The following is a 26,117-nucleotide window of genomic DNA, read 5'->3' as shown; positions in this document are numbered from 1 at the left end:
TTTATTCCAAGACTAATTTTTATTTGGAAATGCGCCTCCACAACTTGGTGGCAGTATGGGGACAGATGGCCCCTGGCTTGCTTGTTTACTCTCTTTCCCAGCCCAGGGTATAGAATCCTTGGGGTTAAGGCACAGGTTCAAGTTCTTGAGGATCAACACCTCCGACAGACTCAGTGGTCTGGGGCCTGGGGCTGGTGCAAAAAAATGAACCAAGTTCTACTCTGGACTGTTTCTCGGTCAGAGGCCCTGGGCCCTTGGTACCAGGACTGCGGCTCCTTCTGCAGCAGCTGGTATCACCCACAGGCCAGCTGTGGCCAGGTCCTGGCAGGCACAAAGATGGGGGCCAAAGAGGCTAGCAGAGGTTAGTTTTCTGGTGCTGGGTCCCGTTTATCTTCCTGAGGGGTGGAAGCTGCGATGGGAGCCTCTTCTCCGCCATTGAGGGACTTCTGCTGCTCACTGCTGCTGGGTGAGGGGGTCCTGTTGTCACGGGACCCCCAGCGAGTCAGGCGCTTTAGGGAGGAGTCGCGGCGGCCAAGTAGAGGGGGCTGGAAGCCTGTGAAGGAGCTGCTGGTGGTGGGACGCTTGTCTGGCAGAGAAAAGGCAGGTCTCAGTAAGGAGCAAGGTGCATGCAAAGGGGAGAAGTTGAGGGACCCTGCCTCAGCCATTGTAGGGGAGGAGAACCCCCTGGCTTCGGTCTGTGCTGACTCTGTGGGCCTGGAGTATTCCTTCCTCCCTCCCCTCCCCCTCCCTGCTCCAAGGAAACTGCCGGGGCCTAACCCTTCTCACCTCCAGGTTCAATTGGATGCATGAGCCGATTCATCTGGACATTCCAGTGTTTCACATTGGTACTGGCCTGGCGCAACTTGCGCTGGGCAGCCTATGAGGGCAGAACCAGTGGGGAGTGGGTCAGAGCCACTATCCAAGACAAGGCATCTTAACCTTCTCAGGTTCACTAGTCCCTTAGAGTCTGACAAAGACTATTGATCATTTCCCCAGAAAAACTCATGTATGTTCATAAAGAGTTATGTATATGAACAGAGTTGGTATCCAATTTCAGGGGACTAGGGGTTCCCGTCGTGGCTCAGTGGTTAATGAACCCGACTAGTATCTATGAGGATGAGGGTTCGATCCCTGGACCCAATCAGTGGGTTAAGAATCTGGCGTTGCCATGAGCTGTGGTGTAGGTCACAGACATGGCTCAGATCTGGCATTGCTGTGGCAGTGGTATAGGCCAGGAGCCTCAGTTCCGATTCAACCCCTAGCCTGGGATCCTACATATGCCATGGGTGCGGCCCTAAAAAGACAGAAATGACAAAAAAAAATTTCAGGGGACTCATAGACCTTCAAAGGGTCAAAAATAATCATAATTTCCACTTACGTTTTTCTTTCTTCCTTTTTTTTGGCTGTGACTGCAACATGCAGAAGCTCCCCAGCCAGGAATCAAGCCCGGGCCACTGCAGCAACCTGAGCCATAGCAGTGACAATGCCAGGTCCTTAACCCACTGCACCACCAGGGAACTCCATAGTTTCCACTTATTAAGCAGCTAGGATGTGCTAATATCTATTTACCTATTTATTTATTTTTGCTTTTTAGGGCTGCTTCTGCAGCATGTGGAAGTTCCCAGGCTAAGGGTCCAATCAGAGCTGCAGCTGCTGGCCACAGCCACAGCCATAGCCATATCTGAGTCAAGTCTAACAGACAGATTCAAAAGAAGTTAAGTGACTTGCTCAGGGACACACATGGAGCTCTAAAACACTGCATCACACCACCTCTCCAGGACCTAATGCAAAAACCTCTGCTCCGGTGTTCAGCCATTAGGTCGGGGGTTGGGGGGAGTCACAGAGGAACTTTCCCTTTTATGATACTTATTTCTGTGTTTGAATTTTCTACAATGACCATGTATGCCAACGAAGCAAAATAAAATAATCAATATTAGTAAAAACACAACATGAAAAGTTAAAAAAAAGTCTGCTATGGAGATATGAACTCCGAAGAGTAGAGCCAAAGTACAGGGATAGTAAAGCAGGGGCTGGGAGAGCAGGAGATTTTGCCCAGATTAAGAACAATGATTAAAAATAGCAGCTAATGTTTCTTCAGTGCTTACTACCTACAAATACCACATCTTGTCTCATTTATTCTTCATAATAAGGCTATTACCAACCCCCTTTCCTGGATGATGGCCTTGGAACTAGAGAGGTTAGGTAATTTGTCAGAGGTCACACAGCCAGGCAATGACAGAGCCGTGGTTTGAGGGAAGGTTCCAGAGCCTGTGTGCTAAGGTGCTCACCTGTGTCCCTGCCTCTCACTCCACCCCGGGGCCTCACCTCCACGTCCTCGTCGGCCCTCTGCCGGTTCTGCCGCACCTCCTCCAGCTGTTGCTGCGCCTGCTGCAGGGAGCGGCTCTGCAGCTCCATCTCCTGCTGCAGCTCCTGCTTCTCCTGCTGCGCCTGCTCGATGTAGCGCTCCTGTTCCTCCTTCAGCTGCAGCAGCTGCTTCAGCTTCTCTTCCTCCTCCTCCAGCAGTCTGCCGGGCATGCACTGCGTCACCTCCACAGCCAAGGCGCCTCTCAGGTGCTCAGCAGGAGGGTGGGTGAGGGAGTCGGGAGGGGAGCCAGAAGGGGTCCCTCAGGCCTACCTGGTCTGGGCTAGGCGCACGGCCTCCTCGTCCCGCCGGGCCTTCACCTCCAGGTGCAGGGCCTCCTGCAGCCTCTGCTGCATCTCCTCCAGCTCCTGGATGCGCTGCTGCTGCCGGGCAGCCTCCTCCTTCTTCAGCTCCATCTCAGCCTGCATGGAGGCCCGGGCCTGTTGGAGGATGTGGAGCCAGGTCAATGGGGGTGTTGGGGAGGAAGGTGGCAGGTATGCTGCCCTTTCCCCAGGGCTTTGCTGGGCCAGCCCAACTAGATATCTCCGGGTGAGGCCCGGGGTTGTGTGGGGGGGGGGGGGGTTCCTTCACATCAGGGTTTCCTGATCTGATCCCCTTCAGCAAGCCTGACTAGGTCAGATAATGATCAGTGAACAGATGGAACAGATGCTACATGGGGGAAAGGGGCTCTAGTCATCTCCTTTTAGCGCCAGCGTGAATAGTTATTATCATACATTACAATATGTTTTATAATTATAATTAGGCTAGTGCTAGGAAGGAAGTAACTGTAATTATAATTGTTATGACAATTATAACTCATAGTGTTTCCTTAGTTGATCCTCCCCATACCTCTGTAAGCCAGGTTCTATTGTCATCCACACGTCCCAGGTAACTGAAGCACAGAAACGCTAACTTGCCTGAGATCACAGGGTTCCTAAGAGGCAGGGCTCGACTGAATGCGTGTCTCTGACTCCAGATTTAGATCTCTTAAATCCTAAATCTGCCTCTATACTCCTGGTTCGTCTTGGCATTCATCACCCCTTCCTCTCATCCTGCGTTCCCCAAACTGGTTTCATTAAAAACTCAGATCAGGAGTTCCCATTGAGGCTCAGTGGTTAACGAATCAGACTAAGAACCATGAGGTTGCTGGTTTGATCCTTGCTCAGTGGGTTAAGGCTCCGGCGTTGCCCTGAGCTGTGATGTAGATCGCAGATGCGGCTCGGATCCCGCGTTGCTGTGGCTCTGGTGAAGGCCGGCAGCCACAACTCTGATTAGACCCCTAACCTGAGAATCTCCATATGCCGCGGGTGCAGCCCTAAAAAGAAAAAAAAGAAAGCAAAGAGAGAGGAAAAAAAAGTTCAAATCAAGTCTAGTCCAGTTTAGGTCCAAACTCATACCCAGTCTCCTGATCCTGTCCAGGCAGCGCCTCTGTTGATGCCCCGCCCCCAGCCACGATCTTCGAACCCCGCCCGGCTCTGCACCCAGCACTCACCTCCAGCCCTCGGGAGTCATAGGCCCCAGCCCCGCCCCAAACCATCTCTCCTCGCAAGCCCTCCCTCGGCTAGGTTCCTTATCCTGTCCCACCCCTGGCACAGTCCCTGTCCCATACCCATCTTTCAAGCCCACTGACTCTGTCCCCCATCTTTCAATCCCCGCTGATTCTGTCCCTCATTCTACATCCTGCCTCCACAAGCATCCCTCGTCGTGGCTCCGCCCCCAGGCGGGGTCTCACCAAGTCCATCAGCCCACCGCCTCCGCCCCGGGTGCGGCCCCACCTGCTCCGCCTCGCGCAATTGGCCCTCGAGCGCCTGCTGCAGCTCGCGGTGCTGGCTGCGGCGCCGCTCCTCCTCCTCCTGCAGCAGGCGCTCCGCCTGCCGCTGCGCCTCCTGCAGCAGCTCCAGCTCCTGCAGCTTCCGCTCCTTCTCCTCCTGTAGCTGCTGCAGCCGCAGCATCTCCTCCTCCTTGGCTGCCCGGCGCCGCTCCCGCTGCTCCCGCTGCTCGCGCCGCTTCTGCTTCAGGTCCTTGTGCAGCGACGTCTTCCCCTCTGCCTGCAGCCGGATCGCCATCTGGATGGCTGCAGAGGAAGCGGGAGGGGACTAGCTAGGGGCAGAGAGGCCTCGAGGTGGCCCCCTGCCAGGAGAGGGCTTTGGAGTCCCGCCTCGCGCTGGGCAAAGTGCTATCATCCCCCCACACCCCTTTTCACAGATGAGACGACCGAGGCCCGGTCAGATCCAGGCCAAACGGCGAGCACCCACCAGCCGTCCACTCCTGGCGTTGGCGAGTGTCTGAGGCACTCATCTCGTACGTGCGGGAGGCCGTCTTCACGCAGAACATGCAGCGCTTCCCCTCTCGGTCGGGCAGCACCTGGGAGAGGGCAGGAGGCTCCAGACAGGCTGGCGTCACTGGGTTCAGGCCACAGCCGCCCCAGGGGGGCTCCAGCTCCAGCCCCTGCCCCTCCTGGCTGAGCCCCAGGGGAACCCCTCCCCCTCCGCCAGGAGCCTGCGTGGCCTGGTTGGGAGGTCGGTTATAGGGATGCTTGTGTCCCCACAACTTGGCTCTTTGAAGGTAGGACCGGTTTCCTCCTGCATGGAGCCTAGCACCTAGTGGCCGCCCAGTGTTCATGCAGATCACTGTCAAACATCTCCAGTGACAGTCACTACTGAGACCATCCATTTTCGCATGGCCCTGCCTGGCAAGAAAGTTCTCCATTCATTCATTCCACAGATAATTTTATCAAATCTCCTGAATGCCACTCATTGCTCTGGGCATTTGGGATACTGAGATGTGCCCAACAAACCAAATCCCTGCCTTCCCTAAGCTCACATTCTAGTGGAAAACAACAGCTACCCCATATTGAGCTTCATGGGTTCTAGAGTCTGTACCAGGCAGTTTATGAAAGTGCCAATTTCTCACCAACACTTATTATTTTACATTTAAAACATTTGTTAGGTCCACTTTACAGAGAAAGAAACTGAGGCTCTAAGAGTCCAAGAACTTGCCCAATGCACACCGCCTGTTAGAAGTGGAACTGGATTTCTGCCTAAATCTGAGCTCTTTCCACAGTGACAGCTGTTTCCTTATGTGATAAAAATGGACAGGGCCTAGAAAGGCTATAATAATGTTTCAAATGTAAAATAATAAGTGTTGGTGAGAAATTGGAACTTTCATACACTGTTGGTGAGAATGTAAGATGGTACAGGCACTATGGAAAACTGTTTGGCTGTTCCTCCAAAAGGTAAACACAGAATTACCATGTGAGAGAGTTCCCCTTGTGGCTCAGTGGGTTATGAACCCAACTAGTATCCATGAGGATGCGGGTTTAATCCCCAGCCTCGATCAGTGGGTTAAGGATCTGGTATTGCTGTGGCGTAGGCCAGCAGCTGCAGCTCCTGTTCAACCCTTAGCCTGGGAACTTCCATATAACACAGGTGTGGCCCTAAAAGAAAAAGAAAAGAAAAAAAAATTACTATGTGATCCAGCAAGTCTACCCCTAGGTATGTACCTAGAGAAAAGAAAATACATATCCACCCAGAAACTCACACCTGGATGTCCATAATGGCATTATTCGCAATAGCAAAAAGATCGAAACTACCAAATATCCATCAATGGATGAGTAGAAAAACAAGATGTAGTATATCCTTACAGTGGAATATTATTCAGCCATAAAAAGGAATGAAGTTCTGGAGTTCCTGTTGTGGCACAGCAGAAATGAATATGAGTGGTAACCATGAGGTTGCAAGTTCAAACCCCGACCTTGCTCAGTGGGTTAAGGATCTGGCATTGCCATGAGCTGTGGTGTAGGGCTCAGATCCCATGTTGCTGTGGCTGTGGCCGTGGCTGTGGCCAGCAGCTGTGGTTCCGATTCGACCCCTAGCCTGGAAACTTCCATATGCCACAGGTGTGGCTCTAAAAAACAACAACAACAACAAAAAGGAATGAAGTCCTGATTCATGCCACAACATGCTTGAAAATGTTATGCCAAGTCAAAGAAGCCAGGCACAAAAGGACAAATATTATATTATTCCACTTATATGAGGCACCTGGAATAGGCAAGTTCATGGAGGCAGACAAGCAGAATAGAGGTTATAGAGGCGCTGAAAGGGAGGAAGGATGAGTTATCACTTAATAGGTGCAGAGTTTCTGTTTGACATGATAAAAAAAAAAAAGCTTTGGAAATAGATAACTGTGATGGTTACATGTGAATGTACTTAATGCTACTGAATTGTAAAATGGTTAAAAAGGCAAATTACATTGTGAAGCATATGTTTATGTATTTTACTACTTTTTTTTTTTTTTTTGCTTTTTAGGCTGCACCTGCGGCATATGGGGGTTCCCAGGCTAGGGGGCGAATAGGAACTATAGCCGCCAGCCTATGCCACAGCCATGGCAAGGCAGGATCTGAGCTGCGTCTTCCACCTACACCACAGCTGACAGCAACGCCAGATCCTTAACTCACTGAGCGAGGCCAGGAATTGAACCTGCATCCTCATGGATGCTAGTCAGATTTGTTAACTGCTGAGCCACGACGGGAACTCCTAATTGTTGTTTCACACCTCTAAGATAATGGGCAGGGCCCAGGGAGGAAAAGATGTGGGAAGGAAGGAAGAATAGGGAGGTATAGAGTTGCCAAAGGGAATGGAATTTGGGTGAAGGAGAAAGACGTTTCGAGAGGATTTTTAGAAAGTTTTGCTGGGTAATATGAGCCCTAAGCCATCTATCTCCTCTGAAATCTGGAGCAAAATCCACATTATTCACCTATGATTTTAGTATTTGATTTGTAGTTTTGGGTTTTTTTTTTTAAGTACTGACATATGGAATCTAAAAACGAAAAACAAAACAAATGAACAGGAGTTCCTGTTGTGGCTCAGCGGTAAGGAACCCGATTAGTATCCATGAGGATGTGGGTTGATCCCTGGTCTTGCTCAGTGGGTTAAGGATCCAGCATTGCCGTGAGCTGTGGTGTAGGTTGCAGATGTGGCTCGGATCTGGTGTTCCTGTGGCTGTGGTGTAGGCCAGCAGCTGTAGATCTGATTTGACCCCTAGCCTGGGAAACTCCATATGCCGTGGGTGTAAGCCCTAAACAGAAAAATAAATAAATAAAATTTTTAAAAATGAACAAAGCTAACAAAACATAAACAGAATTATAGATTCAGAGAATAAATAGGTGTTTGCCAGAGAGTAGGGTGGCAGGAGAGGAAAGGAAAATTGAAAGAGATTCAGAGGTATGAACTTTCAGTTGCAAAAGGAGTGAGTCATGGGTATAAAATGTATAGTGTGAGGAATATAGTTAGTAATTATGATGAGACAGTTATCTTTGCATGGTGACATCTCATAACTAGACCTATCATGGTGATCAGGTTGAAATATATAGAAGTATTGAATCTCTATGTTGTGTAACAGGAACTAATGTAGTTATAGGTCAATTATACTTCAAAAACAAAACAAATCCGTAGACAAACAGATCAGATTTGCGGTTGCCAAGGTGAGGGGGTGGGAGAAGGGGAACTGGATGAAGGCAGTCAAAAGGCACAGGCTTCCAGACATAAGCTAAGCAGGTACTAGGGTGCGATGTACATGATAAACATAGCACTGCTCTATGTTATATGAGAAAGTTCCTGAGAGAGTAAATCTTAAGATTACTCATCACAGGGAAAAAAATGTTCTATTTAATTTTGTACCTATATGAGAAAATGGATGTTCACTAAACTTGTGCTAATCACTTTATGATGTAAGTCAAATCACTGTGCTGTACACCTTCAGCTTATAAGGGCTCTATATCAACTATATCTCAATAACACTGGAGGAAAAAAAATAAAGTGTGTTACTTTTCCAAAAGAAAAAAAAAAAAGAGAGTGCTGACATGGCTAAGAATGGCTCTGAGGACTCAGATAGGCAATTGACCTTTGAACAATGCAGGGGCTAGGGGTGCCTCTGGCCAGGCAAAAATCCACATATCACTTTTGTTTTTTTTGCTTTTTAGGGCAGCAGCCGGGGCATATGGAAGTTCCCAGGCTAGGGGTCTAATCAAAGCCACAGCAACTCGGGATCCGAGCCTCATCTGTGACTTACACCACAGCTCATGACAATGCTGGATCCCTGACCCACTGAGAGAGGCCAGGGATCCAACCCACGTCCTCGTGGATGCTAGCCGAATTCGTTTCCACTGCACCACAACGGGAACGCCCATGTATCACTTTAGCTAGCCCTCAATATCCCAGTTCTAGATGCAGATTCAACCAACTGCACATGGTGCAGTGCTCTTGTATGTGTTTATTGCAAAAAAATCCATGTGTAAGTGGACTCATGAAGTTCCAGCCCCTGTTGTTTAAGGGTCAACTGGATTGAAGTTATACTCATCTAAGCAGAAATTTGTCACTGTGGGAATTTCCGTTGTAGCTCAGTGGAAACAAATCTGACTAGTATCCATGAGGACGCAGGTTTGATCCCTGGCCTCACTCAATGGGTTAAGGATCTGGCGTTGCTGTGGCTGTGGCTGTAGCCAGCAGCTGTAGCTCCAATTCAACTCCTATCCCGGGAAACTCCATATGCCACAGGCACTGCCCTAAAAGACAAAAAAAAAAAAAAAAAAAAAAAGGAAAGAAAAGAAAAGAAATTTGTCACTGTGGCTCCTCCCACCCGCCCTCCCCCTCACCCCCGTGCCTTCACACTACACAGGAAACCCTCTGGGCCTTGAGATGTGCTCCACCAGTTCACCTGTCCCCCTCACCTCCACGCAGCATTGCGCATCCAATGGGATGGTACCCCTTTTCTCCTTGCAATCTTCACTCCCAAAATAGCAAAGGCAGCTGGGCTGCAGCTGGAACCAGCGTTCTGCCCAGTTCCTCCGCAGGTGTCCTCGCTTCCACAGGTAGCCCTGCCAGCCAGAGCAAAGTCAGAAGCATGCCTGGCCCCCCTTTGCCCTTCCCTGGGGTCCTCCCCTTGTTCCCAGCTTGGCCTGACCTGCTTCAGGATGTCTTGGATGAGCTCCTGGTAGACCTCGTGGATGGCCATGCTGAGGGTGTCCCGCCCCACGCCTCGCAGACAGCGGCCCGAGTTGAAAAGCTCCAGGAACTGCCAGACGCTGAGCCCGCCGGAGCTCTGGGCTGCCTGGGCCTCCTGGGCCAGCAGCTCCTCCAGCTCCCCCAAGCCCACCTCCAAGCTCATGCTGCTGAGCACCTTCTTCAGTAGGTATTCCACCTGGAGGGTGAGGGAAGGCCTGGTGGCTGCCGCAGGCAGTGTTGCCGGTGCCAACACCAGGGGGCGCTCCGACACCAACATCAGGCTCCCAGGGCCTGGGCAGAGGTGACCAGGGACCGGGTTGAGGGAGGGGGTCAGAGGACAAAACACTGGTGAACACCTGGGTAGAGATTTGGGAGGGGGTCCTGGAACCCCACATTCAATTCAGGCATCCCCTCTCCTCCCTCAGCCCCACTCCTTCCTGCCTTGAATGAAGGGCAGGGTGAGGTGGGAGCTGAGGGCTGGGGGGCCAGGCAGAGGCAGCAAAGCATAGAAAATGTCACAGGGGTTACAAGGGCCCCCTCATCCAACACCCTCACTTTGCAGATGACAAAACTGAGGCTCAAAGGAGGAAGTGACTCGTTCTGAATCACACAGCAAGTTGGTAGCAGCCAGAACTCAATTCAGATCCGCATCCCATTTGAGTCCTGATTCCAAGTCCCAAGCCCCAACCCTGGGGATCCTTTCCCTCCAGGAGGGCAAGGGGATTGGGGCTGGGAGTAAGCAGGGCAGGGACAGGAAACCTGTTACAGAGGAACAGGAAGTGGTGGTTGGGGTACATCCTGCTGCAGTATGTTCACACTGCATGTTGATCACAGCAGCAAGCAGCTCTCCGGCCTCCGAGAGGCCACCTCACCCTGCCTGCCGTGGGTCTGACAAAGGTGTCCACCAGGTGTCTCAACAGATAGATACATGTCCCTCTACTGCCCCAGCAGCTTCAGGGAAACTCTCTCCAGGACTTTCATTCTAGGGGCTGCCACGTCTTGGCTGGGAGTGGGGGGGGGGGCACCCTTTGTTCTTCCCACAGACAGAAGCGAGGACATGAATCTGAGTGCAGTTAGGCCAGGACTTCGTGTGAACACAGCAGCCCCCTGGCCAGTGTACCCTGCTCTAAAGACCTAAATTTGCCCTGGTATCTTCACAGCTCCCAAGAGGGCTTAAGGGTCAGGAGAAGGCTTTTCAGGATGGGGGCAGGGGGGCTGGGGGTGAACAGAGGGAGGATGCAGGTCGACTGGAAAAGCAGCACCTGCCCTGGCTTCACCCATGAGGTGAGGAGGTAGAGGCTGGATTTGAGGCCTCTACTCCCAGGGTGCCCTCTCTGGGGCCCTGCGGCAAGTCTGTTGCCCGCCCCCCCCCCCCAGATTGGGGAAGATAGGAAGAGACGAGCTGAACCAGGGCCAGACCTGGTTGCTCCCTTGGAAAAACTGGAGCGATGTCCCCGGAAGGTCTCCATTCCCCTAACAGAGCGCCCTCTCAGGCTGCCACAGTGCCTGAGGTCCTAAGTGTTTTCGTTTTGAAACGGCCAGTAATGCAGCAGGCACTGACACCTCGGTGTAGGCAGAATTTGCAGCCCGCTTTCCTACTGTGAGGGAAGCTGGTTTCGGACCTCCTGGGAGAAGGCGGAATTGCTCGGCTGTGGGGCAGTGCTGAGCGTCTGGGGACAGCTGGGTGTGGACAGGTGCGGGCGCGGGGAAATGACAAAGAAAGGGGATGTGGGAAAGTGCCGAGGCAATTTGGCCTCCTTCATGGTTTTGCTGAGGCCTGGCCCCCAGTGATAAAGTGCCTGAGGTTGCCATCGCCCTCACCTCATCAGGAACCATGATCAGAGGGTACTTGTCCTCAGACAGGAAGTTGAAGAGACACCAGAGGCGGAAGGCATCCTGGTTGGAGAGCATGCTGTTCCCGTTGCTGTCCACCTGGTAGTTCTTCTTGGCCGTCAGGGTCCAGCACAGCTCATCAAAGTGCTCCTTAACGAAAGCCCCCTCCTCCACCTGCCCCCAGACCCACATGTCAGCTGAGAAGGCTGCCCGGTCCCTGCTCTGCCACTAACCTGGCTCCAGCTGGCTTCTTAGGGTCGTCTAATTCCTGCTCCCAACCCTGCCGAGTCGGGGCTCGAAATTGAGGAATCCCTGAGCTGATTATCAGGTAACTAGCCGGTTCCAATCACGCTACTGCCTCCCCCCATCCACATCCATCCAAGTCCCCGGCCAACAGAGAAACTGGCCCCTCAGCCCAGGGGAGAGAGAAGAGGAAGCCCAGAGGGGGGTGAATAGTCAAGAAGAGCCTGAGATGACAGTGACAGCTGAGAGGAGTCGAGGGATGGACAGCTGGGAGAACTGTGTCAGGTACAGGCAGAAGCTCAGCAGGGAGGGGGTGAAGGTCATGGGAAACGTGGCGGCTAAGACAGAGATGAGATTGAGAGCCAGTTAGGAGGGGCAAGTGGCGGGCACGTGAAGGAAGGAGGTGGGACCGCAGGGATGGGCAGAGGGGACAAAAATGGGGGTTTGCAGGGGGAGGAGTTGGGGTGGTGGTGTATTGGTGTGCTGGCCAGGTTGGGAAGCAGGGAGAGCAGAGAGCTTCGAGGGCCCCACCTTGTCCAGGATGTACTTGTTGAGGTAGGGCATGTATCCTTGGCTGGACACAGGGCCATCGTCATCATCTCGGAAGTGCTCCTCCAGGGCCACGGGGTCGTGAGGGATGTGCAGGACCGTGTACAGGTTGTGGGACAGCACCTGAGACAGAGTGGCAGTTTGTCTTCCTGGACCCCAACCAAAACTGGGCCCAAGGGTTGTTCCCACCTTCCCGCTTGTCCCCTTCCATCCTGGCTAAGGCTTCTGCACATGGTATTCAGTTCAATCATAACTAAAATTCATCTGTAAAAATTATATGTGTGTGTTTATATACACCCAGGAGAATGTTATTCAGCCATAAAAAAAAATGAATGAAATCTTGTCATTTGCAACAACATGGGCATACCTTGAGGGCGTTACGCTAAGTGAAGTAAGTCCAACAGAGAAAGAAATACTGTACAATCTTGCTTATATGTGGATTTTTTTTTTCCTGCTTTTTTAGGGCTGCACCTGAGGCATATAGAGGTTCCCAGACTAGGGGTTGAATTGGAGCTCTAGCCACCAGCCTAAGCCACAGCCACAGCAATGTGGGATCTGAGCTGCGTCTGTGGCCTATACCACAGCTTATGGCAACGCTGGATCCTTAACCACTGACCAAGGCCAGGGATTGAACCCGCATTCTCACAGATACTAATTAGATTCTTAACCAGCTGAGCCACAACTGGAACTCCTACGTGGATTTTTTAAAAAAGGGGGGAAAAGAGGAGTTCACAGATACAGAGAACAGATGAGTGGCTTGAGGTGTATGGGGTGGGGAGTGAACGGGTGAAGGTGGTCAAAAAGCACAAACTCTGGGAGTTCTCTGATGGCCTAGTGGGTTGAGGCTCCTGCGTTCTCACCGCTGTGGCTCTGGTTGCTGCTATGCGGCGTAGGTTCAATCCCTGGCCCCGGAATTCCCACATAGTGCCTGTGTGGCTAAAAAAGAAAACAAACAAACAAACAAACAAACAAAAAACAACAACAGAAAAAAAAACCCCAAAAAACAAGAGAGAACCTGAAATAAATAAGTCATGGGGGAGTTCTTGTGTGGTGCAGTGGGTTAAGGATCCAGCATTGTCACCGGAGCAGCTCAGGTCACTGCTGTGGCTCGGGTTCAATCCCTGGCCCGGAAACTTCTGCATGTTGTGGGTGAGCCCCCCCCCCCCCCCACCAAAAAAAAAGAAGAAGAAAAATTAAGAAAAGGAATTATGGTCCCGTCTGCTCTGCCCACAATTCCCACGGGCAGCCAGGAGCCCAAAGGCACATTTGTTCCAGCACAGCCTCCCATTTGCTCCCGCAGTGTGGGGACCCCAGGCATCCACATGCGCCCTCACGGACATCACTTCCAATCTTTGCAGGGACAAGGTGAAGGCCAGTGAAACGGGACAATATCTGCCCTGCAGAGGGGCTGCGAGAGAAGGGTGAGATGTGTGCCAGAGTTAGGTCTGCACAGAGCAAATGTAAATTCTCTTCTTGTGTACAAAGTGCAATGTTTACCCAATAAACAAGATGCAAAAAACGGACACTACCAAGGACTGAGGAGGCTGTGGAGAAACGGAGGCTCAACATGCTACTGCTGAAGTGTGAAATGGGTCTTTCTGGAGGGCAAATCTCTATCAAACATAAAATTGAGTTTGACTCCCACATTTTTTTTGTTTGTTTGTTTATTTCTTTTTAGGGCTGCACCCTCGGCATATGGAGATTCCCAGGCTAGGGGTCTAATTGGAGCTGCAGCTGCCGGCCTACACCACAGCCACAGCAACTCCAGATCCCTAACCCACTGAGCAAGGCCAGGGATCGAACCTGCACCCTCAAGGTTCCTAGTCGGGTTCACTAACCACTGAGCCACAAAGGGAACTCTCAACTCCACCATTTTTAATCATTCAACCTGCAGTCACTCAAGGAAACAGGATTACCTGGACAAGAAAGCTCACTGAGACGTTGTTTAGAACAAAAGGAGCTGGATGGAGGTAGCCTGAGGCTCCTTCAACTGGGGACAGGTACACTGTGTCATCGACCTGTGGGTGGTTGAAAAATTTTACTTCTGCCTCATGTGTGCTCATGGGTAAGTGGTTTAACTTTCCTGAGACCTTAGTCTCCTCCTCTGTGAGGAAAATAAGGGGCCTGCTCCACAGGGAGTTGTGGAATGAAGAGCTTACGCACGTGGCCCATAGTGCAATCATATAAACTGCTTAATAACACTTGTAAGCTATTTATTTTTTTTTGGCCACACCTGTGGCATGAGGAAGTTCCTGGGCCAGGGATGGAACCTGCACCATAGCAGTGATCTGAGCCACAGCAGTGACAACACTGGGTCCTTAACTGCTAGGCCACCAGGGAACTCCAGTTGTGAGCTATTTTTATTACTATATTTGTATGAACAGACATGGAAAGATATACATACTATACTGGCAGATTTTAAAAAAGCATGCTGTAGAATGAAATATTTGTAAGATATTATGTGTGCAGAGATTAGATTGAACAGTATTAAACTGCTATTTTAGTAGGTCAAAACAATCAAATGTCAGCAATTTCATATAGTTCAAGCTAATATGCTTATTTGTACATAGACAAAATCTAGAAGACTCAGCAAACTGTTAAGCTATTATCCTACCACCCACCCACCCCTGGGGGGGGGGGGAGGAACTTTCACCTTTTTTTTTTTTTGCCTTTTTAGGGCTATACCCGCATATGGAAGTTCACATGCTAGGGGTCAAATTGGAGCAGTAGCTGCGGCAAAGTGGGATCCGAGCTGTGTCTGTGACCTACACCAAAGCCACTACACCACAGCCACAGCAACACAGGATCCTTAACCCACTGAGCTAGACCAGGGATCAGACCCACATCCTCATGGATACTAGTTCCACAGCAGGAACTCGAACTTTCACCTTCTTTAACACTATTTTTGTCTTTGAACTTTTTATATCAGTGAAACATGTTTTATAATAAATTTCAACTTCTTTAAAATTATATTCTTCTGCACCAGAAGCATACAATATTTTTATGGCAAGAATTTTCAACTACAGAGATGAAAAACAAAGGGTGCCATTAAGCACTGTTATTAGTGTACCATGCTATTACGCTGTTCTGTAATAACATTCTTTTGCTGTTCCCTGTTTGTGTGAGCATTTCTGGGTGTTCCCTAATCCTTGAGGGCAACGAGGACTCTAACCTCCACCCTACCCACAGAGCTGGGTCCAATGTGCCCCACATGCTAAGCGTTTTTGACTAACTCAAGTCTAACTTAAATGCTTCCAGGGTTTCCCGACATTCTCAGTGTAAAATCTTAAGTCCTTCCAGAGACTTTGCTCGGCACCTTCTCGACCTCATCCCTCTTGCTCACTTCTCTCCAGCCACTCTGGCCCCCTTCACATTCCTCAAAAGGGCAGGGCACACTTGCTAAGGCCTCAGGGCCTTTGCATTTGCTATTTGCTATTCCTTCAGTCTCCTCTTTATTTAGGTGTTAGATGTCACCTTCTCAGGAAGGGCTTCTCTGACGACCTTATTTAAATCTTTAAATCCCATCCCCTCTACCCTCCCCACTCTCTACCCTCACTTCTGCTTTATTTTCCTCCCTGTCCTGTATCTTCTTCCATCACATCATGCATGTTTACTTTTTTTTCCTGCTTTTTAGGGCTGCACCCACGGCATATGGAGGTTCCCATGCTAGAGCTCCAATTGGAGCTGTATCTGCTGGCCTACACCTCAGCCACAGCAAAGATCAGAGCCGAGTCTGCAACCTACACCACAGCTTATAGCAACGCTGGATCCTTAACCCACTGATCGAGGCCAGGGGTCGAACCTGCAGCCTCATGGTTCCTAGTCGGATTCGTTTCTGCTGCGCCATGATGGTAACTCCTATTTTGCTTATTATCACCTGTGTTCCCTGACTAGAATGTCAGCATCATAAAGGTGAGGATTTTTATGCTTTATTTACTGCTGTATCACTGTGTCGGGCATTTAATGGATACTCAATAAATATCTGTAGAATGAACTTAACTCTTCAAGTGAGAAGTAGGAGAAAATACAAAAGTCAGAAGGACATGGGCTGAACTTTTTTGAGCACATTAAGCTCATTGGGCCCCAGTTTTCATCTCTCTAAAAATGGAGTTCGAGGACCAAATGTACAAGTCCCCTCCGGCCCAGCAGCACCAGTTACTCGAACCGTTCCTCTCCGGGGTTTGTTGGCCATGCTCTCTTTGAAGACCTTCCTCACCTGTGCCTTTTGTCTGTGGAACCTGAGGAGCCCAGGGCAGAGGCTCTGACCCCTGTGGGCCATTGGGCGGCAGGACAAAGGGGAATTAAAGGCGCCGGACACTTGGGGCGTAGAACCTCTCGAGAGCTCGGCCGACCTGACTGCCGGGCTTCCTGTGCCCCGGGGGGCGAGGGCGTGGCCAGAGGAGGGTCTGCGGGGGTGGAGGCCAGCCTGCGCAGGAGCTCACCTGCTGATTTCTATCAACCCTTAGCCCTGGAGGCCGGGACTCTCATCACCATCCTTTTACAGATGAGGAAACCAAGGCTCGGAGAGGGCAGGGGTCTCCTTCCTTATGGTCTGCCTCCACCACCTGCTCCAGAAGCTGTGCTGCGCTGGCTCAGGTTAAGCATCAGAATCACCTGGGAAGCGGGTTGAAACTGAAATGTGCTGAGGCCCACCCAGAACTACTGACTCAGAGTTTCCAGGGGTGGGGCCCAGGTGTCTGCGTTTTCACAAGCTTCCACTGGGTTCCCCCAGAGAGGACTCTCAGTCTCCCCCACCCACCCAGGCAGCCTCTGACCTCTGGCTGGGCAGCCACTGAGAGGCTTCATTTGTTCACCCTTTTCTCTGGAGGCAGGTGGTAAGGTGGTTCTCCTTGGGGGCTTGGGAGTTCCCTAAAAACTCAGTAGTGGAGACAGGTGCCTGTGATAGGGACGGAGCAGGAGAGCTACACAGGTAGTTGTAGAAGTCCCAGTAGGGGACCACAGACAGAGGGGGAAACATAGGGAACTTTGGGAGCCCATTGTAAGTTAATCCTCACCCAGGAAAGCCATCAGAACATTAGGGAATTGAGCAGGCTTGTTTAACTATAAAACCATAAATAAAAGCATGAAATAGGCCTCAGGGCATTAAGTGAAAGATAAAATGAGGCCTGCATTCAAGTTCAGCAAGATAATGATCCTTGAGGCCAAGGATAAGAATTTAAGGGAAAAATAACATTACAAAGTAGGAGACCCTCATTATTTGGAAACCTGAGACGTATTTTAGCAGATGGTACCACCCTTCTTGCTAATTTGAATAAGCGCCATGACAGTCCTAGTTTGACCTCATGGGGTCAAATACTCTCTTACTCAATACAAAGGAGGAGCTAGTGATAGAAGCCTGACTGAAGAACAAGGATGAAGGCAGTTTCCCCCCCTCCCCACCTTCCTTGGATGATAAAACTGTAGCCCACCTAATCCTCGGGGCAGAGCCTCCTTGCCTGCCCGCTTGCATCTCTCACAAGCATCCTATCTTAATAAATCTACTTCTTACGCATCACTTTGTCTTTCGCTGAATTCCTTCTGGGCTGAGACACAAAGAACCTGAGCCTCAGTGAGTTCAGACACTAGGTGAGTGATTCCAATTAAAACAATGTGGGTTCAAGTCCTAATCTGGGTTTTGGCTGGGTTCGAGTGCCAGCACGTGGGTTCAACTTCCAATCTGGACTCTGGCTGGGTTCTAGTCAGAGGTGTTTTTGGTTTCACCAGGACCGTGGTTCTGCAGTTCTCAGACTTCAGGAGTAGATGCAGATACAGAGTTTGGGAATCCATAAAAGTGGGAAGCACTGGCTGCAGAGAGGGTGGCTAAGCTCTCCCTCCTAGATGGCCCGGCATCTCTAAATGCAGCTAGGTGCTAAGTGACTCTTTTATTTTTATTATTATTATTATTGTCTTTTTTGTCTTTTTAGGGCCGCACCTGTGGCATATGGAGGTTCCCAGGCTAGGGGTCGAATCGGAGCTGTAGCCACCAGCCTACACCTCAGCCACAGCAACGACAGATCTGAGCTGTGTCTGCGACCTACACCACAGCTCATGGCAATGCTGGATCCTTAACCCACTGAGCAAAGTCAGGGATTGAACCTGCAACCTCATGGTTCCTAGTCGGATTCATTTCCACTGCGCCATGACGGGAACTCCTTTTTTTTTTTTTTTTTTTTAAGTGACGACTCTTTTAAATTATATAGATCCTTTTTAAGAGTCACTGAGTGTATCTTCCTCAACCAGTCGGTGTCAAAGCAAAATGACTATCGCCAGGAATTTTAAAAGGTGGGAATCTTTGGATTGGCTGTGTGCCTGCTGAGAGCATGAAGGTGCTGGGGGGGTTGGGTGTCAGCATCAAAGGAAAGAGAGACACTCAGAAAAGGGAGAGGAGAAGATGTACCAAGGATCAATTTCACCTCTGATGTACTTTGATAAAACTTATTTTCATAGGCTAACTGGATAGCTTGGTAATCCCCAGTTCAGCCCTCGGGCTTTACAGATGAGAAACCAGAGGTTCAGAGTTGGGCAGTGACTTGCATAAGGTCACCCTGTGGAGAAGAAACAGTGGTCTAAGCCTATCCAGCTCTGAGTCAAATGCTCTGCACAGCACTGGATCATCCTTCTCCACATTCTACTTTTTGTTTGTTGTTTTTTCGGCCGTACCCTTAGCATGTGAAAATTTCTAGGCCAGGGACTAAAGTGAACCACAGCAGTGACAATGCCAGGTCTCTAAGCTGCCAAGCCACCAGGGAACTCCATCCTCAACATTCGAGACTAAGGAGGCCAGCAGTAGGTAGGAGTCAGAGTAAAGCTGAGGAGCCCAGTTATCAGAGTCCTGGGCTGGAGCTGCTATTAACCTCTCCTCCACCAAGGAAAAGGTTGCTGTTCTTCTCTAGAAGGGGCAGTGCCCAAAGCTCAGAGACCCTCAGTGGGTGGGCAAGAGAAACTGGGAGCCCCAGTTAGAGGTTTGGGAACTTGGGAGACCTTACAGGCCAGGAGGGAAGGCCCGGGTTGCTCTCTCTGCCTTCTTGGTTCCCGCCAGTCAGGGGCAATGTAGGCCTCCTAAGGCCCTCATTAATACATGCAGCTCCAACCACATGCCCAGTCTCAGCCCCCCAGGCCTGGTGGTCGGGGAGTGAGGAAGCCCCGCTCTCAGCTGATCACCCAGGAGGCCTAAAACCAAAGCTGCTCCCAGAGGGAAAAAGGTGTGGCCCTTAGGAAACCCATCATCCCCCAGGCTCCCCTCCTGGCAGCCCTCTGTGGGGATAGGTATGTACTCCTAGAGGCAGTTCTAGGGACCCTGCAAAAATGCACAGTCCTGGAGATCCCCTGTGGTGCAGTGGGTTAAGGACCTGACGTTGTCACTGCAGTGGCTCTGGTTTGATTCCCTGGCCAGGAAATCCTGGGAAGATGTTCTGCTGGAGATGTGGCCAAAAGACAACAAGAAAACCAACTCACAGTCCTCGACTTCTGAGAAATTCTGTGTTCAACCTACACCCATTGTGGGCAGAAGCGCCATCCTCCACTCCTACTCATCTACTTGTGTTTTTCTCAACCCACCTGGACAAAGGCTAGTGGACTTTCTACAAGAATTCAGAGGAGTTCCCGTTGCGGCTCAGTGGTTAATGAACCCGACTAGCAACCATGAGGTTGCGGGTTTGATCCCCGGCCTCACTCAGTGGGTTAAGGATCCTGCCGTGAGCTGTAGTGTAGGTCGCAGACTTGGCTCAGATCCCGCATTGCTGTGGCTCTGGCGTAGGTCAGCGGCAACAGCTCTGATTAGATCCCTAGCCTGGGAACCTCCATGTTCCATGGGAGCGGCCCAAGAAATGGCAAAAAGACGGAAAAAAAAAAAAAAAGGATTCAGAGAAGAAAAACTCATCTGATCTCTCCCCCAAGCCTTCTCTTGTTCAGAGAAAACAATCCTGACCCCTTGGGTGCTTCTCAGAGGACTTGCTGTTCTTCCTCCTCCTCCAGCCTCATTACATTACAGTTCTGCCAGGACAGCAGCCCTTCTACCAGCCCCACAGGGGAGAAGAGGGACCAGCTTGCACTACGCTGGTGCAGGTCTCCTGTCTCTTCCCAGCTGAGGATGCCGCGGCCAGGGACAGTTTTAGTGAGGACAGGCTGGCCCCTACCCCCAAGATCTTCTCCCTTTCCACCAAGTCTTTTAGGGGAGGGAGGGTGCTGCTGGCTCTCATCTGCTTCTCCCTCTGCCTTCTGACCACTTCTCTATTGCTCTTGCTTTTCCGGCAACCCCACCCCCAACACTATCACTACTTCCTCCCATTCCAGTCTCTACCACTAGAGGTTTGAGGGAAAATTGCCTTCCTTATTCTTCTCTCCTATGACATGGGCCCTGCCATTTCTGCCCCCGCCTCGTCCAAGACTCCCACTGCTACTCAGATTCCCAGAACAAACAAGTATTCTGATGAGTGGGTTGAAATCTACACTGATCCTGTGTGACCACAGAGCCTACTGGCAGTGGGCTCAGTTTGAGCTGTGATGTGGTACAAAGACAGCGGATGGTTCAAGTGTGCAAGCTTCTCGTGTAACCGTCCTTGCAAATACTCAACCTGTGGGGGTGGGGAACAGGCATCTGCCCAGTTAGAGGCCAAGACAGGCACTCAAACTAGGAAGACTTTCTGCCTGATGGGACCAGGAAAGGGGAACCACCTGAGTGCTGTATGTTCCGTATATGAGGGGCCGCAGGTAAAGGAGCTGCGGAAAATGAACCTTGGAGGCAACAATCCGTGGAGGTTGGGATTGTTCCTAAAGGATATTCAAGGGGCAGAGTGGAAGGTGGATGTAGGGCATGGCGTTTCTGCAAGGATGGATTTAGGATGATCTGTTTTTCTTCCATTTGTACTGAAGACCTCACTAGATTACATCTCCTGCAATAAAAGGATTTAAGTAGAATGTAGGGAAGAACCTGCTTGTTGGGAGATCCTCCTAGACGATCTAAGATGGTAGTGGACTCTCCCACTTGGGGGAGCCAAGGTCATTTATTGGATGCTCACACGTCTGGCTAAGGGGACTGTGGGATAGGATCAGTCCGGGACAGCCAAGTTCATCATGTCTGAGTTCCGAAAAGCAGGGGGTTGGAATGGGGCTGGGGCACAACATCTGTCCTGTTCCATTCATCTCTCAGGTTTCCAGGGGCCTCCCAGTGGTGAGTTAGAATGGAGGTTTCCTTGAAACTGCACTCCTCCTGGGGGAGGGGGGAGGGTGGTACAGGGAAGACACCAGGCATCTGTGGCCCAGCCACACTCAATAAATACTTGTAGTGAATGAATGAACCCCTGAGGCAGGTCCCAGAGAGCTGAGGCCTGCCCTGCTTCTGTCTCCACGTCCTGGGCTCCCAGGGCCGAGGACCTTGTTTCTTCCCCACTAACTAGGGTGAAGATAGAACTAACCCAGGACTGGAGCAAGGATGGAGAGAAACTTTTCAGCCTCCCAGGAATTATCTAAGACCAGGTAATGAACTTCAAGGGCAACCATGGATGAGGTTCTTCCTGGGCTCAAAGTGTACCCCTTCCTTCCCTACGTGAGGTCTCAAGGCCTAAGGGAAGAGGGTGTGCGGGGGTGAGGGTGATGGGGAGCTGAGCGGCAGTACCACGGATCTTCAGTCCTGTCCCTGCCCAGCGCTGTCCCGCCTGGGAGGCAGGGTCCAGAGGAGCTGCTCTCCAGCCATGGGTGGTGAGACTCAACCTTCTCTCTCAGCTGGAGAGGAAGTGACTGACAAGTACTAGCTACTGTCTCTCTTCAATGCCAGGAGGAAGAAGCAGGAAGGAGCAGGGTGCGTGCCTGAGCTTGACTCTGGGGAGACGTGTGCTCATCACACGGAGTCTGGGATGCAGTTTGGCCTGTGGCCCTCAGGATCCCATGATGCCACCTCTACACCCCCGCTCCCGACAGCTGGGGGCCAGGGCCCTGGGTGATGGCTCTGCACACACCTCTCTGGGGCCTCAGGACGGTGGGCAGCAGCACCCACTAGGTCATGAGGCCCCACTTACCCAGTTCGGGCCGCCACCCCTCCTGGGCCTCTGGGTAGCTGGGCACCCCTGGGAGGAGCTGAGGCCACGCCTAGCCCCCCGGCGGCGGCGGGGGCTGGGATGAGACCATCTGCCCGCCTCCCCTGCGCCCCGCACTCCCCTCACCTTGAGCTGAGACTTGGAGACCTTGCCGCTCTTCTCCACGTCCAGCGCGGTGAAAGCGTACCAGATGGACTTGAGCAGCTCCTTGCGCAGGGCCATGGCTGAGGCGCCTGCCCGGCCCAGGGGCGGCTCTGACACTGAGATCCGGTTTCAGGAAATGCAAACGGCTGCAAAGACCGCAGAAGGGCCGAGGCGCAGAGCGAGAGCTCCACCTGCCTGCTCCTTCGGGCTCCCCACGCTGGCGGGACTGGCCTGTTGCTCTGGCGGCTCAAAGCAGCCCCACTCCGGAATCCGGAACCGGGGAAAGCCCTGGAGAGCTAGAGGCCCGGTTCTGCCCAGCCTGGTGCCCTGGGTGAGGCCCTTTAGGAGTCTCTCAGCCCCAGAGCCTTCTGCATCCTGCTGGGCTCCCAGAGGCAGCTTGCGGAGGGAAAAGTGGGCCTATTGTGGCTATGGGGCCAAACATCCTGCAGCACGTCCACGCTCACAGGTGGGACACTTTGGATAAGTACCTCCACCTCCCTGAGCAGTTTCTCTGGCAAAGCAGGAGAAGTGCTCACCTGGGAGAGCTGTAAAGAGGTGCGGAGCGGATGTAAAGCAGAGAAGGCGCTGGAGACAGCACTTCTTTTAGGGGCACTAACGTTACTGTGGTGCTGGAGCCTCTCGGGTGGCATCAAACAGGCAACAACACAAACCTGAGGCGGGAACCAGGCTGGGGCACCTCCAGGTCAGGACATGGCCTGGATTCACCACCTCCCCACCCTCTGGGCTTTGGTGCTAATTGGCACCAGAGCAATGTCCACGCTGGGCCCCCTGGCCCAGATCTGGAGATTCTGAACTCACAGGGGTGAGCCCAGCCTCAGGAGGGCTGGGAGTCAGAGTGCTCCACACCGGGGCTCCCATTTCCTGAGGTCCAGCACCTGGAAGGGCTGGGGCGTCCTCCTGCCCGGATGCTGAGGGAACCTGCTCAGGCACCTGGGATACCACTCCCTGGGGACACAGCTCAGGCCCTCTGCTCCCAAGAAGCTGGTGGCAAAAGTAAAAGGGAGATTGCTGGGCACCCTAGGAGAGGAAGCCTGCACTGGGGGAGGGGGCCGATCTCCTGGGTGGCAGTAGGAATACGGGCACATCCTCCCCAGGGAAGGGAGGAGATGAGGCATCTCCAACTCCTGCAGTGTTCTCTGGCAGGAGGGGGTCCAGCTGTCAGGTACCGTTCCCTGCCTCCTCTCCTTCCCACCAGGGGCCACTCTGGTCCTACCACATACTCTTCAGGGCATTCTGACCGTGGCTTGGGAATTCCATAGCATGGCCCCAGACACCTTGGTGCCTGGGCACCCCAGACCTGGGTACCAAAGCCAGGACTTCAGCACCAGGGCAGCAGAGGCCTCAGAGACCCTGGGTACTGTGGCACAGGTATCCCCACCCCGACCTTGTGGAGCTGCTTTGCCTGGAGCAGTGGCTTGTGTGCTGCATATGGAGGGGTGGCTGGGTCTGGAGGGGCTCTGACAATGTAACACAAGCTAAGGAGGAAAAGAGAGTTCCTCCAGGCCAAACATCCTGAGGCCTAAGATGCAACCAGGATGCAGAAGCAGTGTCACACTGGTCCTGTTTGGCCCTCTGAAGCCCACTTGCTCAGCTGGAGGCAGGAAACCTCTGGCAGCAACTCAGGGCTTAGGTTACAGCAGGGCTTCCTGCCCCCAGTGCTCCTGGTGGGAGAATCCCACTGTCTGGCACTGAGACTGAGTGAGGTCTGTGCCTGGGATACAGGGCCAAGAGCCTGATTTGACCAGCCCTCCAAAAGAGCCCAAAGCTAAAAGGAGGGAGGAGGGAGGGACCCAGATGGAAACTTGGAACTTTTATTAAATACTCATTCACCCATTTGCCACCACCATCCAGAGCAGGAAAAAAAAAAATTATCAAAATGGAATAAAAAAAAATAAAACAAATCATACCCAATCCCCAGTATGTACAAGGTCACTCCCTGCCTCTCTCACAGAGGTTGGCGAGTAGCTGGGGGTAGGGGGCTGGGCACCTTTTTTCCAGCCACAGGCCCCTGAGCATTTCTGACTGCAGTGGCAGGAAGTCCCTGCTGCCAAGTGGCCAGGCTCTTGGCTGGCCTCCAGAGAGGTGGTTATTGCTGGGAGAGGCAGGGCTGGGCCTGCTCTGCCCCTACTGGGCTGAAGAGCTGTTGTACCCTCTCCCCTGGTGGCCAGTGACCAGTCAGAGTGGAGGACTAGTCCCAAGAGCAGCCCCAATCGCCACCTGAGAAGGAGTGGACTGAAGGCAGGAAGTGTGTTTTCTAGAGAGAGGAGAGGGTGCCCAGCTGATTTGGGGGGGCACCCAGTGCAGCCTGGTGATCAAGCTTGTCCTCCTTACTCCTGAGGATGACGTATGCCCCCGATTCCAGCTGCCTGGCCCTCCTCTTGGGCAGGGCGCCTGTACCCTTCAGGCTGTTTTCCTGCTGCCTTCTTGCCCTAGAGACCGACGTGGCACCTTCCACGCATCAGCCACAGCCTGGGCCTTGGAGGCAAGGATGCCTGTGTGGCACGGTACCACTAGCATGGTGTGGGACGCAGCCTTCTCGGGCTCAGCAGCCGCTCTCTGACTCTGTGGGCTCCAGGGTCACAGCCCCCTGCTGCATGGCAGCGGTGGCCACGCTGATGGCCTCCTCTAAGGTCTGCTGCTCCTCCAGCTGTGGAAAAGAGGGTGGAGAAAGAGGCAAGAGTGAGACCCTCCCCCTAGACTCCAGTGGTAGGAGATGTGGCTACTTTTCGAATCTCCTCCACCCACCCTGTGCCACCCACCTGAGTCCTGAGTAGAGTCCAAGGCACAGGGGCTCCCTGATGGAACCCTGTTAGGCTAGGTGTGGCGAGGGGGGGCCGCGCAAGAGTCCCAGGTCAGAAAGGGCAGCTTGCTCACTGAAGGGGAAGGACTAGATGGAAAGGACCTTAGTAATCACCTACTTCAGCCTTTTTATTTTCCAGATGAAGAAACAGGGACATGAAGAAATTAAGAGCTTAGACCACCAGGTACTCGATCATCTGAGTTATCCTGAAGGTTGGAAGGGGCTTCATCTCCCTGCCCTAGTCAAGAAAGGGCCCGAGACAGGCGCGTGGATGTAGGCAGAAAGGGATTTGTCATCTGAAATTGGCTCTTATTGGGCCAAATGCTGTCCTCTTCAAGAGCTCCACCTAGTTCCCCTTTCCTTCTTGTTCCTCTCTCTCTCTCTTTTTTTTTTTTTGCTTTTTAGGGCCACAGCCACGGCACATGGAAGTTCCCAGGCTAGGGGTCAAATTGGAGCTACAGCTGCTGGCCTGTGCCTCAGCCACAGCGACGCAGGACCTGAACTGCATCTGTGACCTACACCACAACTCACAGCAAAGCCAGATCCTTAACACATTCAGCAAGGTCAGGGATCGAACCGTGTCCTCATGGATACTAGTCGGGTTCCTTACAGCTGAGCCACATTGGGAACTCCTCTTGTTCCTTTCTCTGGCCACAGTGTCCTACCTGCACTGCAATGTGAGTTCCGTTGGCTGTGGCCAACAGCGCCACCTGTTGATGATGAAGAGATGCTACACTTGAGTCCTCAGCAACCACAGTCCCAGAGGTAATGATTGTGACCTGAAATAAAGAATGAGGTTGTCCAACCCACCTACATTACTCTCCCAAACCTGGAACCCCTCCAAGAACGGTGGCTAGGAGAAACCCAGAAGGAAATGGATAAAACCATTATGGCTCAGATTAATTAGCTCGGGGCTCAGAGCTAAATGGGGTTGTATTTTTCTTTAACTTACAGCCAACTTACTTTAGGAACTTCAAACCAAAGGACAGAGCTGCAAAAGACCCCAGAGATAATTTAATCCCCTCGTTTGAAAATGGACTAAAGTCTGTGAAAAAGTAACTTGCCTGTGGCAGCAAAGCAAATAAGGGGTAGATCGAGATTTAGAAACTGTCTCTTGATTCCCAGTGCAACGC

General features: G+C 52.0%; 2 protein-coding genes across 14 annotated transcripts in view; both read right to left on the bottom strand.

The window, feature by feature from the left end:
* On the bottom strand, positions 1-23,901 carry DEF6 (DEF6 guanine nucleotide exchange factor). Of its 4 annotated transcripts, XM_047794396.1 has the most exons (12): positions 22,146-23,901; positions 13,905-14,006; positions 11,971-12,111; positions 11,185-11,370; positions 9,323-9,559; positions 9,090-9,236; positions 4,618-4,726; positions 4,138-4,436; positions 2,636-2,802; positions 2,326-2,524; positions 787-877; positions 1-586 (listed from the first exon to the last, which is right to left on the bottom strand). In XM_047794396.1, the coding sequence occupies exons 1-12, from the start codon at positions 22,239-22,241 to the stop codon at positions 363-365; spliced, it is 1,998 nt and encodes a 665-aa protein (XP_047650352.1). In that variant the 5' UTR covers positions 22,242-23,901; the 3' UTR covers positions 1-362. The 4 variants fall into 4 exon arrangements, with proteins under 4 accessions (XP_047650352.1, XP_047650353.1, XP_047650354.1 ...); XM_047794397.1 differs by lacking the exon at positions 13,905-14,006; XM_047794398.1 differs by lacking the exons at positions 13,905-14,006; positions 22,146-23,901 and adding an exon at positions 16,431-16,599.
* Positions 23,902-23,981: 80 nt separating this feature from the next.
* ZNF76 (zinc finger protein 76) overlaps positions 23,982-26,117 on the bottom strand; it is a 32,026-nt gene continuing 29,890 nt past the window's right edge. For 9 of the 10 annotated variants that reach the window (XM_047794386.1, XM_047794387.1, XM_047794391.1 and 6 more), the window contains 2 exons: positions 25,650-25,763; positions 23,982-24,831 (listed from right to left, as the gene is read on the bottom strand). In XM_047794386.1, coding sequence (XP_047650342.1) covers positions 24,727-24,831; positions 25,650-25,763 — 219 coding nt within the window. In that variant the 3' untranslated portion in view covers positions 23,982-24,726. Of the gene's footprint in view, positions 24,832-25,649; positions 25,764-26,117 lie in introns of those variants that run through there. The other variant, XM_047794385.1, reaches the window with a different exon arrangement.

This window comes from Phacochoerus africanus, chromosome 9 (genome assembly GCF_016906955.1).
Source record: "Phacochoerus africanus isolate WHEZ1 chromosome 9, ROS_Pafr_v1, whole genome shotgun sequence".
NCBI classification, from domain to species: Eukaryota; Metazoa; Chordata; class Mammalia; order Artiodactyla; family Suidae; genus Phacochoerus; species Phacochoerus africanus.
This window is presented reverse-complemented; position numbering and strand designations above follow the sequence as displayed.

What these genes read in the sequence shown, in the direction of transcription:
- DEF6 (XM_047794396.1), bottom strand. Translation starts at nt 22,241, where the DNA reads ATGGCCCTGCGCAAGGAGCTGCTCAAGTCCATCTGGTACGCTTTCACC. An exon ending in GGGCCGACGAGGACGTGGAG is followed by an intron (nt 878 to 2,325) that starts GTGAGGCCCCGG and finishes CTGCCCTCATAG; the next exon opens with GCTGCCCAGCGCAAGTTGCG. An exon ending in GCATCCAATTGAACCTGGAG is followed by an intron (nt 587 to 786) that starts GTGAGAAGGGTT and finishes TTTCTCTGCCAG; the next exon opens with ACAAGCGTCCCACCACCAGC.